At 49.5% G+C, this 19,655-nt stretch overlaps 1 protein-coding gene across 1 annotated transcript in view; it reads right to left on the bottom strand.

Moving 5' to 3' along the window:
- LOC144772221 (solute carrier family 22 member 15-like) overlaps positions 1-19,655 on the bottom strand; it is a 211,550-nt gene that overhangs the window by 96,067 nt on the left and 95,828 nt on the right. Inside the window, exon 4 of the mRNA XM_078656367.1 lies at positions 5,390-5,554. Within this exon, the coding sequence (XP_078512493.1) occupies positions 5,390-5,554 (165 nt within the window). The remainder of the gene's footprint in view (positions 1-5,389; positions 5,555-19,655) is intronic.

The following is a 19,655-nucleotide window of genomic DNA, read 5'->3' as shown; positions in this document are numbered from 1 at the left end:
ATCAGTAGTCCAGTCTCAACCACATACCATGGGGTGCAGAATAGAAGGTGTGACCCGGCACCAAGGCATGCTGGCGAAACCGCGCTTCCCTGAGATAGAGGGTGTCACAAATTTCACACACCACCGGTGTTGCCCTGGGCTTGCCGCAGGTGCCTGTCGCAGTGGAATCGAGCCTAGGATCAAAACATAGGTTGAAGTCTCCACCTACTATTACGTAGTCCATATAAAACCTATCCATAAGGTAGGATAGAGTGTGGAAGAACTCAGAGAGAAGTCAGTGTTGGGCGCGTATACATTCTACAGCAGGATCGTGTGACCTGCCAGGTGGCCAACCACCGCCGCATTCTACCTTCGGCATCCACCACCCTTGACGGAAGTTAGAAGGGAAGTGGCTGGTGTATCAGAATACACACCACCCTGGGAGTAGTTGGAGAAGTATCTATTTTGACCCCAAGAGGAGCTGTATGACGGGCAGATCCAGTGGACAAGTGGGTTTCCTGAAGAGAAGCATTTCTTTTTCGATGTCGCACCAAATATTGTATCAGGCGTTCATCCTTACGGGTGTGGTTGATGCCTCTGATATTCCAGGACATGAATGGAATTTCCAGGCCATTGGCATTTGTATCACAATTCAGGGGAACTGCATGTCAGTGGTAGGGCAGGATGGCAGAATGTGGTAATGCAGTCATCTGTACCGTGTGATGTGAACATGCAAACACACTGAACAACCCGTTCCCAGCTCACTCCCTCCACCCAGCCTGGGCAACCCAATCCCAAAGGCAACCCAATAATACATTCACAAAATAAACATACAACACAAACAATTTGACTTGGTGTTACACATCATGGGGCGAGGCAACACTTTGTCTGCATCTCCCAGTGGTATATTGCTACAACCTTCAGAAATCGGGATAACCCACCACTGAGAGCGGCAGGGGAAAAGAGCCAGAGGGGGCACTCCAAACCAGCAGATCCCCCCCAGTCCAAGACACAATTCAAAGTCCCTCCGGTCAATGCAGAACAACCACCTCCGGGGGTTCGACTTGGTCAGAGGGGACCACCAAGTGATAGAAAACTGGATCTATAGCAGCCCACCATTGTCTCCAGCCGTCCAGGGGAAGGAGTGCAGTCTCCAGAGCTAACATGGAATAATGCGGCCAAAGCCTCTGTCCGCTGGGAAGAGATCTGAGCTATTCGTAGCATGTACTTCTGGGGACGGAGTGCTCAGGAGGGTGCTTGATGAGCCGCTGCGCTCCTTGGCGTAGGACTTGCAGAAAGCCTGGGCCTCAGCAGGGGTGTTGAAAGTTTGTGCCTTGCCCCCAACATCCACACAAAGACGAGCTGGGTACAACATGCCGTATCGGAGGCCTAGTAAACTCAGTGAGGCCCTCACTCGCAGGAACTTACGATGGGCCTCTTGAACCAACACAGTGAAGTAAGGGATAGAGAGAAAAGGTTCTTACCTAGTAATGGATTATGCCCCGCTCACCTGCAGTGCAGTCTCCCTGTCGCAGAAATTCAGCATGTGTGTGATAATGGGCCTCAAGGAGATCAACATACGGATCCATCTTTCCCTTGGCCGTCGACTCCACAATGCCAAGTATGCAGAGGTTGTTGAAGCGCAACCTGACCTCCAGGTCTTTCATATTTGTTGCCAAAGTCTTAACCTGCCGTTCCAACTTTTTAAGCCGTTTCACCATAGCGAAGGCACGTCCTTCAGTGTGGAAACTCGTTCCTCCGCGTCCTCCAACCTGATCTGGTGACGGTTCAGGCACTCATTTACCCATTAAGTCAGCTCGCCAGTGCATCGGATCGTGCGTCAATGCCCTGTAAGCCATGACGGCCTCCACTGTGTGTACTCCAGCACCGTTCTCACCATCCCGGCTGGCCCAGTCGTGTCATCGCGCTCACCGGTGCACACAAAGGGCAGTTTCCGCTGCTTTTGTCAGTGCGTCCCATGCCGAGGTCCTCACAGAGCAGAGACAAAGGAAGAATTTGAGGGTCGGGCTCCCACAGCAGACTATGGTGCCTGGGGGAGGGGAGCAAAGACCACACCAGCCCCACTTCAACATCAACTCGGGCCAGGCGCTCCCCTCCGCATCCCAGCGTGACCCACCACAGTCGGTCTAGGTCAATCAAAGCAGATGCAGGTGAGGCTCACCGCCCAGCCCTATGTTCCAGTGTGTCTTCTGCAGCCTCTCCCCGCCCACGATGCAAGCTGCTTCACGGCCCGTTCTGCCCGCCGACCGAAACAGCGCTGCCCAGGCCCACGGGCTGCACTCCTGATCTGTGCCCCGGTCACAGCCTCTGCAGGCCTCGTTCCAGGCCGCCGGCTTGGCAGGCTCTCAGGTGGGTGGGGTAGATAGGGCAGTCCAGCAGGACCAGGTGGTTCCAGCCTCAGGCTCACCCACAGCCCCGTGCGCCACGGGGCCGCCAAGGCACACCCTCCCCCAGAAAATGTGCAGTAGAATTAATGTATTCACGAAAATGAAAATTTGATTGTGAATGAAAAGTCTAAATACTTCTCTGCAAAAATCTACTCAGCTAAGAATTCTTCAAGAGAACTCTTTAACCCCTTCAGTGCTAATGACAAGGGTAACTCGTCATGGAGTTTCCATTGATTTCAATGAAAAGTCAATGGAAGTGCCTCAGGTGCCTTAGCAGCCAAGTGGTTAAATCGTGGAGATTCTTCCTAGCCTATCGTCGGCCAGCACTGTGGCTCCACGTCCGCTGTTCTGTGATCAACTGGAGGATTTCTTTAAAAATAAGGTGGAGGAAATCCATGGGAAATTAAATATCAATTAATGTTAGACCATATCTCTGCCTAAGGAACCACATAGCTCTGTTTCAGATAAACTGGCCCTGAACAAATTTCCCTTGCTTACGGAAGACAGAGTAGCCGAACCCATAGGTTAAATTAAATCGGGGGCTCCCCGTTTAATTCTTGTCCCCCTAAAATACTCCACATTATGTCTGGGGTAGTGACACCTCCCCTCACTCTGCGGCTCAAATCCATTCTGAAATCTGGTCTTTTTCCCACAGAGTGGAAAGAAATCTCCATTCTTCCACTGCTGAAGAAACAATCATTTGACCCCAAAGGGGCCAAGAATTATCACTCAATCTCCAGGTAATCTTTTCCAGCTAAGGTCCTTGAAAAACCACTTGAATTTGGCACTGTCCAAATTTCTAGAGAAGGGATCCCAGATTCACCACAATTCAGCTTTAAACTGAATCATAGTAGGGAGTTGGCACCAGTTGTGGCTTCAGAGGAGTTGAGAAGGGTTTTAGACAGTGGAGGCAAGGCTGCAATGATCACGCTTGATCTATTGATAGCCTTCGACAGGGTCAATCACAAGGTTCTGATAGATCGCCTGGAGGAAATAGGAATCGAAGGATCTGCCTTGCAGCTGCGTCGATCATTCCTTATGCACAGAGTGCAATCAGTCGCTTTGGAGGGCCTGCTCGCCAAGTCTTATTCATTGCCAAGTGGGTGTCCCCAGGAGTCCTCTTTGAGCCCCACGTTCTTTAACATATACGTGACCCTCCTCGTAAAACAAATCTGGTCCTCTGACTTTGCTCTAGTTTCCTATGCAGACGACAAACAAATTGTGGTGGCTTTCACGAATGATGTCGATGAGGTGGCACACTGTTTCAAGGGCTGTATGTCAGCCATTGAGCTAAGGATCGATGACAACAACCTCATGATTAAGTAGACAAAACCAAGGTCCTCCTTTTCGGTAAAGTTGGGACCAATCCTATTGGCCTCGGATGCTCAGTCACTCATCACCCTGGTTTCCACTGTTAAAAATCTCGACCTTAGCTTTGACTCTGATCTGTCCCTTAAGACTCAGACTAACAAGCTTACTTATTTTTTTCTGTGTAAGAGGAAGAAGATGTATTCCCTTTGAATTTCAGAAATTAGTAGTCACAACCTTAGTGTTATCGAGGCTGGATTGCTGGAATGCCCTCTAGCGGGACATTCATCAGCTCTCATTGAAAGAATACAGGTCTTACACAATGCTGTGGCAAGACTTTTGAAGAAACTCCCAAAATTCAATCCAGTGGCAGAGACTCTTGGAGAACTCCGCCGGCTTCTTGAAGCAAAGAGTCACGTTCAAGGCATTATGCTTAGCTCATAAAACCCTGCGTGGCAATGCTCCAGTGTACCTGAAAAAGAATCTTTCCTGGTATATTCCTAACAGGATGCTACGATTAACCAACTCCAGACAGTAATCGTCCACAAAATAAAAAAAGAGAATTAGGGCGGCACAAGTTTCATCCATTCTACAGCTCAACTGTGGAAGAGTCTCCCTGAATGCCTGAGAAGCCAGCCAAATCTGATTAGATTTAGGAAGGAGCTTAAAACATGGCTGTTTTCTGGTCCAATATGATAAGCCTATCTTGTAGGCCTTAGTTCTAGAAAACCTCATTAGCTAGCGCTTTGACACTAGCGCCAAGAGGCCATTGGCTTTCGAGCGCTTTAGAAATGTTATCAATACTTATATCTTCTGGCAGCCTTGGCTTCCCTTTTCAAAGACCCTCAAAACTGCTTTAGGGATTTTGTTGTCCTTCCTAATCTGTTGCAGGGCCTCGTCCACTGCTGGGCTGTAGATGGCGTCGACTGTGAAGGGGATATTAAAGAATGACGCTTGTACCTGTGGCTTGAACCCCGAGGCCCTCAGTCAGGGTAGCTTCTCAGGGTTGCCCCCTCTACCCTGCTCGCATTATCGAGGGCCACTGTAGTGTTCCAACTCCCAGGTATGCCACTCCCTGTATGGGGGGCTCGTGATTTGATGTTTCTCAGCTGTTTGTCCTTCCAAAGGCAATTGCAGTGCTCAGCTTCCGAACCGAAAATGCCCAAATACTCAGCAGGTCCCACACAGATCTCTGTAGGAGGAACATTAACCTCAAGAGGTTCTCAACAGGTGAAAAGAATCAGTTCTGGCTAGTAAGGCAGAAAGGAAGTAAACCTCTTTGTATCAGGCAAAGGTTCACCCACACACACACGCTCACCAATATTCCAGCTACCGCCTCAAAAAAAAGAAAAAACAAACAGAACTACAGACTGGTGTAGGTGCAGTATTTTAAAAGTTTTAAAAGTTACAATCTGACTGGGAAAATTTACATTTTTACAAGCAAAACTAGTTCTGTCCTCACTTGGAGGTAGAAAACAACCACTCAGGATAGAAATGGATTGAACAATAAAAGTGATTCCATTTATTAGAAGTCACACCAGACTAAACAGTGCCTATAGGACAGGAGTGCACACAGGAAAGAACTACATTTCAATAGGAAAAGGTGAGTCTACTTTCAGTGTGTTAAAGGGAGATGCAGCTCTGATCACACCTACAGAGGAAGCAGAGAGGATGAAAGGTGAGTGGAGCCGTACCTGCCAGTGCCCAGTAGCTGGCACCGATGTACTCGTTCAGCAGCACAAAGGCCACAAGTGACATGCCTCCGTTCATCACCCCCACCAGGAAGCGCGTGACGGCGAAGACACCGTACGTGGGAGCGATGCCGTTCCCCAATGAGAAGAGGATGTCTAGTAGGAGACCTATGAAAAAAGAGAAGGTTTCAGGTGCATTAGGAAAAAAGTCAGCATCACACACACACACTATCTTATGCTGTCAAGTGTTATGTGGTTACCCAAACTGTGTCTCGTGGAGGACCACACTCCTCTGTGTAGAAAATAATTGGGGGGCACTACCAACCAGAATATAAGATCCTTAAGTATTTGCCCGGCGGTGTCGCCTCTTGAACCCACAAAGAAGTTAAACTATTGAAGAGGCAGGCGCTGGAGACTGGAAGGCAGGAAACAAGGTTTTTATTCTCTCCGGAGGAGAACACAACGAAACGGACAGAAGGTATCGTTCTGAGGTGCTCTAACTGCATCCCTGAGGCCTGGCCTCTTATACACACGTTTATCTGTTTATTGCATGTAACACATTCTCGTCGATACTTTGAAGTACGGAAAGACATCCTCAGAATCCCCCCCTTCCCAGCCCGTTCCCACGCAAGGTTACAGTGGAAGTCCCCGCCCCGTTCACAACAGGTGATGATCATCGCGCAGCTGGATATTCCGCCGATTCACGGAGTGTGTGGGGTTTGATCGGATCTCGTAGGGCGGGGGGCTTTGATCAACCCGGGGATCCCTTGCTGGGGGGGAAACTTTCTATTGCACGGGGAGGGGCAAGGAACAGTATCGGCAGAGCTGGGTGTCGGCCTGGGAACGAGGAAGACAAACGGGCACACGGGGAAAAAAGGGGTTTGCATCAAAGGGCCGGGGATCATAAATGGGAAGAAGGGAGGTGTCGCGCTGGGAACAGGACGAGGGCCTGGCGCAGAGCAGTGCTGAAGGGGGGTTTTATGATTCGCGGCAGGTGCAGGCAGGGGGGTTGTCAGTATGCGGGGGATGCCGGCGAAGCTAGGAGTGGGAGAGAGGCGCGCTGGCTCTCGGCGGGAGCAGGGAAGCCATGGTGTTCAAAATGGCGGCCGTTTTACGCGCACAAAAAGGTTAAGGAGAGCAAGAGGGCGCCGATAATGTTGACGGTCTCAGTCCAACTTTCAACAGTCCCCCCTTTTCAACATATCTAGCCACCTTGCTTTACTCAATGTCAATTTTCATCAAATTTCTAACTTCGGTATCATACAATGCTCTCATATGTTCGCTTCCAATGTCCACAGTTTTGGGAAAAATGCAACTCGCACATAGAGAACACATAGGTGGCAGACATTGAATTCCTAAGCATAGGCCACATATTACAACTACGGGAATCATGATAATGGTGAGCAGTCTCCAGCCCCAGCTTTTGACGGTGTCCCAGAACCAACCACCAAGCGACCATTCTTCTTGCTCTTGGTGAACTTCCGAAGAGAGTCTGTGAAGATGTTCGATGGCTTTGTACACTGAGGGTGAGTTGTCCGGTATGTATGTACAACAGCTGGACCCAATAATGCGGCATGCTCCTCCACGGTCCGCCAGAACCACATCTAGAACGAGGCGGTTCTGCAGAGCCACCAAACGGACCGCTTGGAGCTCGGCAGTGTTGTTGGCAAAGATGCCCGCTGTGATGTTCATGGTTGTCTCGACTGCCTGGGTCAAATGTCGGATGGCACGGCTGTTTGCCATCGGGCCCCAGAGGGGGACGAGTCCTTTCATAGCATCGAGGAACTGCGCCCCTGTTGAGTCGGCTTGTTCAATGTCTTTAGCTCGTTTTTGCCGGTGGTGATTCGCTGGGGCTACATAAGTCGGGGGAAGGACGAAGGAGATGTAGCAAGTGCCCCCCCAGCCTTTGGGGAGCCAGGTGTAGGCCTTCGTGCCGCAGATGAAATACATGTTTGGGGATGACACAAAGGAAGGTGGATCCGTGGAGTCCAAAGTTCTGGTAAAGCGGCAAGCGCTGCGACCCACCAGCTGTGTCCCAAGTCCTTCTACACACATGTGGCCTGTGACGTTGATGACCGTCAGGGCCACAGTCAGAGTGGCAGCCGTTCGTTTCCGCAGATAGGAGAAGGTGGGTCTGGTTGGATTGTTGAACACCTGCATTTCGATTCGTTCTTTAGCCGGAATGTCCATTTGGTTCGAGTCGCTGGGGGTCAGCGGGCAGAAGTGTGTCTTTGTCTTGTTTCGCCCGGCCCCGTGAGAAGAATGTGCTGCAGTTCTGCTGGAGGTGGCATTGCCCGTATAGCTTTCTTGCAGGAGGATCAGCCAAGCAAGGCAGGAGCCGTGGACAGAGAAGGGTGAAGGGATGAATGGTATTGAATGTCCAGTGGCATGGGGTAGCAACCCACAGATCCAGCAGTTGGTGGTATTGGTGGCAAGATTGTGCTGGTGAAGTAGCTGCACGAAAGAGTTGTTCCAAAACTCCTTTCGTCTCTCTCTTAGTTGAGGAGAGAGCGAAATTAGATAATGTTCCTTCATGGTGGTAGGCTGAGCAGTGGTTAGGAATGTTTCGTGAGCAGGTGCATGTTCTTCCATAATCCAGAGCGTAGTCATGAGGAGAAAACAGAGGAGGATTACGATGAAGAGTGCAATTGTCTTTGAGCTATGGAGTCTGTCTATTCTCGGATTTCTGTAGTGGGTATTTCCTGCTGTCTCCGTCGGCTTCTTATTTGGCGCTTCCATCATCTTCTTATCTGGCGCTTCCATCATCTTCGTCTTCAAGGTGCTCGGTAGTGGGCAGGACCACAGACTTAGTTTTAGCTTCTCTCCAGGTAACCCTTGGTAGTTTGGGTCACCGTTCTGAGATCCCTTAACCTAGTCCGTGGCCTACTTAGCCGAAGCTCCCTCCTTTCGACGCAGGAAATACCCTTCTCGAGATGGCACAGTGGGGTCAGGATGTTTTGAAAGTTCAAGTGTCTCAGTGTCAGGGTAGCAGTTCAACGATGGTCGGTCCTGGTTCAGGAGCTCTTCTTGGGTGTTGACGGTGTCTGTCGTGGCCAGGGTTGGAGAGACCTTTTTGCAGTGGTGAGCGTGCAGCCAGTGTTTCTTCCCCTCCACTCGAAGTGCGGTCCGAGTGGTGATCAGCACTTGCCAGGGGCCCGTCCACCGGGGTTCCAAACTCTTTGATCGCTGAAAATTTCGGATCAGCACGAAGTCCCCCGGCTGGATGGCGTGACCCGGACCCCTGGAAGCATCGGGGATGGCCTGCTGCACCTGCTGATGAAGGACAGACAAAGTTTCAGTCAATTTGTACAGATAATCAGACATTAGGACATCCGGAACGTCATGAATGGAAGTTGGTTTCGGGGCAGACCAGACGCTCATGGGTCGACCGAAAACAACTTCATAAGGGGTTAAGTGATGTCGGGTGGGGGTAGAGCGCATCGATAGCAATGCCAATGGGAGGGCGTCTGGCCATTTCAGGCCCGTCGTAGCCACTATTTTGGCCAGTTTAAGCTTTAGTGTGGCATTGTGTCGTTCGACAAGCCCAGCAGATTGAGGGTGGAAGACTGCGTGGAATTTCTGTTTGATACCCAGCCCATTTAAGATGAGCTGGATAACTTGGGCTACAAAGTGGGGGCCATTATCACTCCATAAAACACGACAGAGGCCATAACGGGGGAAAAACTCCTTTAACAGAACCTTTGCAGTGGCCATAGCGGTGTTGTCACGGGTTGGATATGCTTCCACCCACTTGCTAAATGCGCACACCACGACGAGTACATATTTCAGGCCTTGGCATCTGTCTAGCTGGATGTAGTCCATCTGCAGGACTTCAAATGGGTGGTTTGGGACCCCAAATCCCCCCCGGGGTACTACAGTTCCTTTCCCGGGGTTGTGTTGTAGGCATATTAAGCATTGTTGGACCAGGCGTTTGGCGGAATCTGGGATCTTGTCATTGTGCCAAACCCTGGAGACAAGTTCGATCATGGGGGCTGATCCTATGTGGGCAGGGGAGTGTGCCATGGTTAATATGGGAATCAAGTACGAATCAGGTAGCAACCATCTGTTCGTGTCTTTTGTCCGCCAGCAGCCTTCATCGTCTTTCAATCCCACCCGTGTCCATTCAGTCAATTCGTGTTGTGTGCTAGCCGTTTGTATGTCTCTAATTGTGTCCTTGGCGTCAGTCCAGTTTTCTGCTTGTGACCTGGTCACGTACATATGTGTTGTCGTTCTATTTTCAGCTGTCGTTCGGGCGGTGATGTCGGCTAGTGCATTTCCCTGTCCAATAATGTCTGTCACTTTCTTGTGTGCCTGGCATTTGATAACGGCAAGTTTGTTGGGGAGGAGGACAGCTTCGATTAAGGCGGAGACTAAATCCCCGTGCAAAATGGGTGTGCCGTGTGAGGTCAAGTATCCTCTCTCCCTCCAGAGGAGCCCAAAATGGTGAACCACCCCGAAGGCATACTGGCTGTCAGTGTAAATGTTCGCTGTGGTTCCTGTTGCCAGGATGCAGGCTCGCGTCAAAGCAATCAGTTCCGCTGCCTGGGCAGATCGCTGGGTGATGCGGGCTGTTTCTACTACAGTTCGAGCCGTGGTGACTGCATAGGCAGCGGAAGTGGTACCATCGGAGAGTTTGATGCAAGAACCGTCCACCCACAACTCCCCGTCGGGGTCAGGGAAAGCTGTGTCTCTGAGATCGACCCTACTCCTGGTCTGTTCGTCCGTAAGAGTCACGCAGTCATGTACGGGGTGCACATTGGGATCGTTCTCTGGCAAGGGTAACAGAGTTGCTGGGTTCAGTGTGGTGCATCTTTTCAGGGTGATATGGGGGGCAAGCAAGGTCAGTTCGTATCCAGTCAGTCGTGCACTCGTCAGATGTTGTGTCTTGGTTTGGTTCAGGAGGGTGTCGACTGCATGGGGTACCAGTACAGTGAGGGAATTCGAGAGTACAATCCCCTCACTCTGTCGGATAGAGACTGCAGCAGCAGCTACAGCTCGAAGGCAGGCAGGTAAGGCTCTGGCGACAGGGTCAAGAGTGGCAGAGAAGTAAGCGCACGGTCGTTGCTTAGGGCCGATGGCCTGGGTCAGGACAGATAAAGCGCACCCCTCCCTTTCGTGAGTGTAAAGGGAGAAGGGCTTTCTGTAATCAGGGGTACCCGGGACGGGGGCTGTGCAAAGGGCATCTCGCAGTTCTGTGAAGGAAGTTTGACACTCAGGAGTCCAAGGGAGTGGGAAAGGGACGTCTTTGTTTAGCAGAGAAAGCAGTGGTTTTACAACGAGGCTGAAGTTTGGTAACCATTGTCGGCAGAAGGAGGTGAGGCCTAATAGGGAGCGAACCTGCTTCTGGGTTTTAGGGACAGGGGTATCTAGAATGGTTTGGATTCGATCAGGGGTGAGTTTTCTTCCATCTTTGGACAAAAGGTGGCCTAGGTAAGTGACCTGGGGTAGGCAGAATTGCAACTTCTTCTTGGAGACCTTGTGGCCATTTTCCGCAAGGAAGTGCAAGAGTTGAATGGTGGCGGTAACCGCTAGAGGGGTGGTGTCGGCTGCCAAAAGGATGTCATCGACATATTGTACCAACACCACCCCGTCGGGTAACTGGACTTGGTCTAGTTGTCTTTTGAGGGCCTGGCTGTAGATGCTAGGGCTTTCCGTGTAGCCTTGAGGCGCTCGGCAAAACCTATATGAGCGGGCTTTTAGGGTAAAGCCGAAGAGATATCGGCTGTCTGGGTGGATGGGGATGGAGAAGAATGCGTTCTTGAGGTCGATGACGGAAAAGGTGGTGGCAGTGGATGGAATCAAGGTCAGGATGGTGGTGATGTCTGAGACCACAGGGTACTGGGGTACCACCACTTTGTTGATCTCTCGGAGGTCGATGATGAAACGGTATGCTTTCTCATCTCCCTCTCCCTGCTTCTTGATAATGGGCAAGATAGGGCTGTTGCAAACGTTGCTAACCACTTCCTCTACCACTCCTGCGTCTATCAGTGACTGGATAATCATTACCAATGCCTTCTCGCCCTCTGGCGATATCCGATATTGTGGGAGTTTTGGGAGTGTTGCGTCTGGTCGGACAGTAATGTGCACTGGGTCAATTAACATACGCCCTACGTCCGAATCCGCTTTGGCCCACAGATACGGAGGTAGAGTGTCAAGCAGGGACTCGTCAACGTCGGTGATGGAAAACATGTGTCGGGGGGAACAATGTCTAAGCAGAACGGGGTTGTCGTAAAGAAACACTCGAACTCCATCTTGAGAACACCTAATCGTCGCTCGGAAGTGTTTCAGTAAGTCAAGTCCCATAATGGCGTCAGGGCTATTGGAGGAAAGCAAGAACGTGGTGTCGGTGGTGTTGTTTTCTACGTCAAAGAGAATCGGGGCAGACAAAGGGTTGGTGGAGGGCGTTCCATCGAAACCTGTCGATGTTATGAGTGAGCCAGACAAGGGTGCCCTTGGAATCAGTCGTTTAGATAACGCACTACGTGTTGCGCCAGTGTCTACCAGAAATGGAGACTTGGTACCCAGGACCTTAGCAGTGACATAAGGGCCCTGCTGGTCAACATAGAGCTCGACTGGATCCCTCCCTCGCCCTTGGCTGTCCTATGCGAAGGTGTGAGTGTCGTCATAGTCAGATTGTTGATATTGGTTCTGCCTGGGTCGATCGAACGTATTTGGTCTGCTTGATCTGTCATTAGTCGCGTCATTTGGGGGCCCTCGTTGTTGTCCCTTAGGTCTCGGTCCGTTTGCTACATCTCTGGGGTCTCTGTTTCTGATCATTTCCAGAAGAACTGGGCACTGGGATTTCCAATGGCCAGTCCCTTTGCAGAAAGCGCACTGGTCTTCTCTAAGGTCTGTGCGTCCACTGTAGGAAGTCAGAGTGCGGTCCTGGGGGAATGTAGTCTTAGGGACGTTTGTCTGGTAGTTTCCCCGGTATTGGTCTCGTCCTATAGTCACCCCCTGCAGTTTGGCAATCATCACCCTCTCTTTTAAGTCCTTCTTCTTTTTCTCTGTCGCCCTATCGTTTTCATTTTTCTGATGCTCATAATATTGGGCCATTTGGAGAATCGCTGTAGGTTTGGAGGCTGCCCAACTACTCTCGCTGGCCTGTAGTTTCTGGGAGATTTCCGATGATAGGCCCTTAACATAATTCTGGACAAACAGATGGTGTCCGGTTGCAGTGGTCATGTCCTGGCCGCTGTAATCGGAGAACACCGTTTCAAACCGGGAGAAGTATTCCGATACATCCTCCTGGGGTTTTTGGCGACAGGCTGTTACTATCGACCAGTCCACTTTCTTTTCTGGGATTAGGGTTTTTAATTTCTCTACGATTTTATCTGGGAGGTCTAGAATGGATTTCAATGGCTTTTGTCCTGGTCCCCGTTGTTTGTCCAGGTCATCGAGTTGTGACCAGGTATGTCCAAACAGCTCAAGGTGGTCGACTTTCCGGATTTGCTTCCACACATCAGCTGGTAGACATAACCCGAAGAACAAGTCGATGTCAGCCAGGGTCATGATCGTTGAACCCAGGGCTGTACCCAATTCAGTATAGAAGGCAGTGGGGTTTTTACGTAGGTCGGGTAGAGATTTCCGGAATGTCAGTATCTCTTGCCGGTCCCATGGCTGGTAGACCCAGTTGTACACTACCCTTCCCTTCGCATCTTGGTTGTTTGCATCATCGTGAGTCCCTGTACCCCGAGGGGGAACCCAGTAAGGGGCAGCCTCACGTATCGGCATCATGGGGTTAGATTGCTCGGTTGGTGGTTCGGTCACTACGGAGGCTGCGGATTTAGCTCCCGGCTTTTGTTCAGTGAGGTGGCGGAAAACCTCAAGCGTACGCGTAAGGAGGTCCGACACATCACACTCGCCCTCATCCCCGATATCGACCTTCCGGTACAGAGTCCTTAGGCTCTCGGGACCTTTGTCTCGATATCGGTCCTCGTATGCATTCAAGACATGATAACACAGTCGTACGGTAAAATGTCGTCTGTGACTCCCTGTATACGAGCTGAACATATCTGTGATGTACTCTTCATCATCCTTCCTTTCTACCAGTGTCCTTGCTATTTTGTCGATCCCCGCTCGCTCATCTTTGTCTAGTCTGTTTGTTCTTGCAGGGCCAGCCCCTCGAGTCTCATGGTCGTCTATCGTTGTTGTGGATGCAGGTTTTAATACAAGGGGTTCGGCTGGCACAGAGGCCATTGGGGCCGACGCTGTGGCGGTACCTTCGTTTGTACCTGGGGGTGGCGCGTGCTGCGCCACGGGTTGAGAAGGGGCATATGGAGGGGGCATGTAGATGATAGGAGGACCTAACAGCAGGTCCTCATTGGCTTGTCGTTTCGAGGGTAAATCAGGGTAGAGCATGGAGGGGGTTCTAACCGGACACTGGCTTGGCGTTTCCATTTCTAGTTTCTGTTTAGCTTTCTCTCTTTCCTTTATCTCTTTTTCTAGTTTCTGAGCAGCTAGGTGGGCTGCTTTTCGCAGCTCTTTTTCCAACCTGCTCTCAGTTTTCTTTTTACGTTGTTCAGTTTCTTTTCGCCACATGCCGAAGCTGTCAAGCATAGTAGGTGTTGTCTTGTTTTTACCCAGGGCAGTTTCTAGCGTTTTTATTTTATCATCATCGAAGGATCCTATCAGGGGCCATTGACTTTCTTGACCCTTTTTTGTATATTTATGCCATAGTTTACTATAGGCTATAGCGGTCAATCCATGCTTCATGAACATGTCCTTATTAGGGGTGCCTTCCAGTGGGGCTGGATGGTCCATCTCTAATAGGCGGTCCGGGCTAAACAGGCTACTAATCAGTGGGGAGAAGACAGACATGACGGCTCGTAACGAGGGACTAAAAAGTCAGCACTGCCTATCTTATCACTAGGTGCAAAGACTGGACAGAATATTTCTATTCTACGTTGTTTGCAGGCAGTGAATACCTCATGGATCAAAATAACAAAAGACCAATAAATAACAATGGGGAGAATGAGTAGGTCCGCAAAAATTTGCGTTACCTACCCTTTTCACTATCTGCAAAAAGGGTGGTCTCTTCCCTGTTTGCAGACAGGGAATCTCCAGGAAACAATAGTTTTGCGAACAACAGTTCAGTTTCAAGTGATTATTGAGTGGGGGAGAAAAAATAAGCACGGCTGCTGCCCTACCTATCCTCCACTGCTTGCAAAGAGAGAGCCCGTTGTTTCTCCGTTTGCAGACAGTGAATCTCCAAATAAATAAAAAGAGCAATACTAGTATTTTTAAACAAACAAGCAATCAAGCAAATATTTCGCGACTTGTCGTGGTTACACGACCTTACCCGGACCGCATGGACAGTTTCCTGTCTTCCGAATCCAGCGCCCGATCGTCCTCTCTTCTCCGTTATCCTCGCGGCACTCCTGATGGTTCCCAGTCAGGACCGTAGATCACTCGAGAGAGGTCTGTTCGGAATCAGTGAAGTTCGGATGATCGGCTGTCAGACGAGGGTCTATCGGACAGACGCGTTCCCGATCGTTGCAGTCGTTCACTTTGTCGTCAGGACCTCTCCCACTGGATCCATGGGTCGCTGATGGGCCCCACGCTTGGGACGCCAATTGTAGAAAATAATTGGGGGGCACTACCAACCAGAATATAAGATCCTTAAGTATTTGCCCGGCGGTGTCGCCTCTTGAACCCACAAAGAAGTTAAACTATTGAAGAGGCAGGCGCTGGAGACTGGAAGGCAGGAAACAAGGTTTTTATTCTCTCCGGAGGAGAACACAACGAAACGGACAGAAGGTATCGTTCTGAGGTGCTCTAACTGCATCCCTGAGGCCTGGCCTCTTATACACACGTTTATCTGTTTATTGCATGTAACACATTCTCGTCGATACTTTGAAGTACGGAAAGACATCCTCAGAATCCCCCCCTTCCCAGCCCGTTCCCACGCAAGGTTACAGTGGAAGTCCCCGCCCCGTTCACAACAGGTGATGATCATCGCGCAGCTGGATATTCCGCCGATTCACGGAGTGTGTGGGGTTTGATCGGATCTCGTAGGGCGGGGGGCTTTGATCAACCCGGGGATCCCTTGCTGGGGGGGAAACTTTCTATTGCACGGGGAGGGGCAAGGAACAGTATCGGCAGAGCTGGGTGTCGGCCTGGGAACGAGGAAGACAAACGGGCACACGGGGAAAAAAGGGGTTTGCATCAAAGGGCCGGGGATCATAAATGGGAAGAAGGGAGGTGTCGCGCTGGGAACAGGACGAGGGCCTGGCGCAGAGCAGCGCTGAAGGGGGGTTTTATGATTCGCGGCAGGTGCAGGCAGGGGGGTTGTCAGTATGCGGGGGATGCCGGCGAAGCTAGGAGTGGGAGAGAGGCGCGCTGGCTCTCGGCGGGGGCAGGGAAGCCATGGTGTTCAAAATGGCGGCCGTTTTACGCGCACAAAAAGGTTAAGGAGAGCAAGAGGGCGCCGATAATGTTGACGGTCTCAGTCCAACTTTCAACATCTGGCCAAATACTGGGTACGCTGGAATAAACATTTTGCCAACTAATTAAAACTCAATCAAATAGGAAAAAATGTATGAAAATAAACAGGTTTTGAATTACTTAACAATGTGCAAGTCAATAATGCTGCCCATACAGAGACTCCGCTACTTCAACTCCAGAGGTATGGATATATTACCATTCAATGTACACCGTAACGCTGACGGTAGGATGGAATGAGGACTGTATTCGTTTGGTAGGAAAAGGTGTGTGACCCATCATCTGTTCAGCCTACTCCAGACTGACCAGGGATCTCCCCAGTGGACTCCTCAATTAAAGAGTCTAACGGATTACTACACAGCGTAACTGACAACAGTAGGGGGACAATCATACAGATGACGTTGGCTGCTGCCCCTAAGCTTAATACTTGGAGTAAAATGATTAAAAGAATAGAGGCTCAAGTCTTTTTAACTGGACTGCATAGTGGGAGAAAACACTCAGATCGTCTCCGACCAAAACAAGAGCTCTCAACAACTGAGGCTATATTCCCCCATGACATCTGTACAACGCAAATTATACAAGTGTTGTGAGACTGTGAGATGGAGGGTGCATGGTATCTTGTGAGTGCTATGGTTTACGCCAGCATCTAATGCTGGTACTCCTCCAGATTGGCTTTACTCAGCCTGTGCACTTAACAACTTGGAAGCTGAGGCCTACGGGGTGGCTTCCGTCTTCCTAGGCCTCAGTAGATGTCCGATATGCAGACGTTACATAAGAAAAAAAAGTTACTTGCCTATAACTGCAGTTATCCAGTATTGGTATTTTTCACAGATTCACATGCATGGAGTCCAGCAGTACCTTAATTAAGCAGTATGATAAAACTATCATGGGCTATAATCGCCCAAGGCCATAAGTTTAATAGCCTATGTCCTTTTTAAAAAAGAACCAAAACGTGACCTATAATAATCAGCTGCTAGCACCCTCTAGAATACTCCCAGGAGAGGCTGAGTACCTCAGGTTTTCCAGTACAAGTGGGAGAAATATCCCAGGTATAAGTGGAGCCTCTACGCCGAGGAGGGTGGGTGTATGTGAATTTATAAGACACCAATACTGGATAACTGCAGTTACAGGTAAGTAACTTATTTTCTTATCCAGTTTTGGGTTATCTTTCACAGATTCACATGCTTGAATCAGATTAGCAAGCAGTATCCCGGAGATGTACCTATCCTTAGCGGATGGTGGGTAGAAATAATATGCATTTGCTGAGCAAGCTTTTCAGAATAAAACATAAATTATAAATGGGCATATTAGATTAATAAGTAAATGCAGAAAATACGTAAGCATGAGCATTCTATAGAATGACAAAGGGACGACAAGCATTCAAGTGTGAATGTCAACTTTAACAAAACTAAAAGAATTAGTCATCTATATACTCAATGCAGGCAAGAAAAGAATACCAGTATTTAAAGAGACTCAATTTATTAGAATAAATGTCGGAGAAACACTTGACCCACGGCTGTGTCATTGCGCTGTGTAGATTCCAGACAATAGTTCTGAGTGACCGTATGGGTGCTATTCCACGTCGGAGCACGGCATATCTTACCCAGTGGAATGCCAGAAAACAGAGCAGTCGATGTGGAGACTGCACTCGTAGAATGTGCCTTAGCCTTTTCTGACAAAGGTTTGCCAGCTTTGATGTGACACAATTAAATCGCAGCAGAGATCCATCCGGCAATGGTTGGTTCCAGCACTCCCTGGAGGCCCGACCATAGCCCACCAGTAGGTGGTGAGTTTTGCAGGTGCCTTTAGTTCTGTTCAGGTAAAACTTAAGACATTGTTTGATGTCTAGAGTGTGAAGTGTCTATTCAGCCGGCGTAGCCAGTTTAGGAAAGAAAGTTCAGGGGATGACCGAAGGTGAAACTGGAAAGGAACCTTTGGGATTATTTCTGAAAAACCAATGAATCGAAAGGGCATTTCCCATGACCCTGGGAGAGGGAATCTGATGGCATAAAACTGGTATTTTCTGTAGCTGTTCATCAGCAGAGAGGTGCAGTGCTGGGTTTCCCCATCGTGAAAAGACTTGGTTCAGGTGATGCTGGTCCAGTTCCCACTTGTGACAACTGTACCTTGTCGGGCGGAAAGTGTATGCTAATGTATTGTGAAGACTGAGACATGCTCGGCTTTCAAGGATATGCCAAGATCTGTCAGCCAATGGTAGCGCTCTTGGTCTTCTCTGAAGAGTGTGAGAGACTTGGTTCCTCCCTGTTTGTTGATGTAATGCATGCTGTTTGTACGAACCAGCACTATTTGCCCTGGATTTGGAATTCCTGCAAATGCCCTCCCCAGCCATCCATAGATGTATCCATCGTGATGATGAAATCTGGAATGGAAGTTAGAAATGGGAGGCCTTCTGATAGGTGTGGTCTGCGACACAACCACTTCAAATGTTTCTCGTATGCTCGCGGTGATGGAGATCAGGTCCTTGAAGGACCCTTTTGTTTGTACTGAGTGTAGTTGAAGTTCCTCCTGCAATGGTCTCATTTTGAAGCGAGCCAAGGCCACAAGGCTGATTGCGGAGTAGAGCATACCTCGAAGCGATTTGTACGCTCTCACTGGAATGCACTTTTTGAGATGTCCTGCGCCAAGTTCGCCAACTGGCTTTGCCGCCCCTGGGATAGAAAGGCTATGTTCTGAACTGTATCTCGGTTGGCTCTCAGGGACGTTAGTGTTTGAGTAGGGATGAGCGAAGATTTACGATGGTTTACCATAAGGTTTAACTTGCGAAAAAGAGCCAGACAGCTCTTGGTAGCTGTTGAAGCTTGCTGTGCAGTTTGGGCTTTTAGCAGCCAGTCGTCTGGGTAGGGGAATACCTGATGCTCTTTCTTTCTCCGTGTAGCTGCCACTGGAACAAGGCATTTGGAAAATATCTGTGGAGCGGATTTTAGGCTGAAGGGAAGGACCTTGAATTTGAAATGGGTACCAGCTGGTGTGAATCTTAGGTACCTTTGAAATTTGGGATGAATAGGGATTTGAAAGTAAGCGTCTTCCAAATTGAGAGAGGTCAGAAGATCGCAGCGGATATCGAAAATTATAACTATTCTGAAGGTTTGTTTCTTGAGGAATTTGTTGAGTTACCTGAGATCTAATATAGGTCTCCACTCCCTTGACTTTTTGCACATGAGATTTTTTCTACAAGAACTTTCTCTTTTGCTCCTTTGGAGAGCATAATGTTGGTCTTGTTTATTAATAAGTGAAGTTGGGAGGGGGTGTGCTCCCCTCGATGGTTTGTGTGTATATTCTACGGTGTGGCCATAGACAACTAAGTCCAAAAACGATTTGTCTGATGTTATGCTGTTCCAGTGATGGATGTGGTTGGATATTTTTGCACCAACAGGACGGGAAAGGGTTTTAGCTGGTACCTGACTGAGGTCACTGCTTGCGACCAGTGTCTCGGCCCGGAGAAGGTGTTCTCCTTCACGATCCCTGTTTGGTGGAACCAGATGTTGCCGACTGTTGATAAGAGTGAACCTGGTAACCCTTTCTGTACTGGGACTGGTAAGTCTGTCATTGATGGGTGCATTGGCATCCACCATTCTAGCTTGAAAAGCCTCAACCCCACGCACTTCGAAAGGACAATTTTCTGTGCCCAGAGATTTGGGGGTGTCAGTATCGGTTTTGATGGCCCGGAAAACCTCATCTATATGTTTCCCAAATACCGATTCTCCATCATATGCCGTGTCCAGGATTTTGGTTTGGGCCTCTGGCCTGAATGAGGTTGCTTTCAGCCATCCTTGGCGTCGTAGCACAGCTGCGTCTGCTAGCTGTC

This window comes from Lissotriton helveticus, chromosome 8, assembly GCF_964261635.1.
Source record: "Lissotriton helveticus chromosome 8, aLisHel1.1, whole genome shotgun sequence".
Lineage (NCBI taxonomy): Eukaryota > Metazoa > Chordata > Amphibia > Caudata > Salamandridae > Lissotriton > Lissotriton helveticus.
Note: the sequence above shows the minus strand (reverse complement) of the source record. Positions and strands in the feature narration are given on the sequence as shown.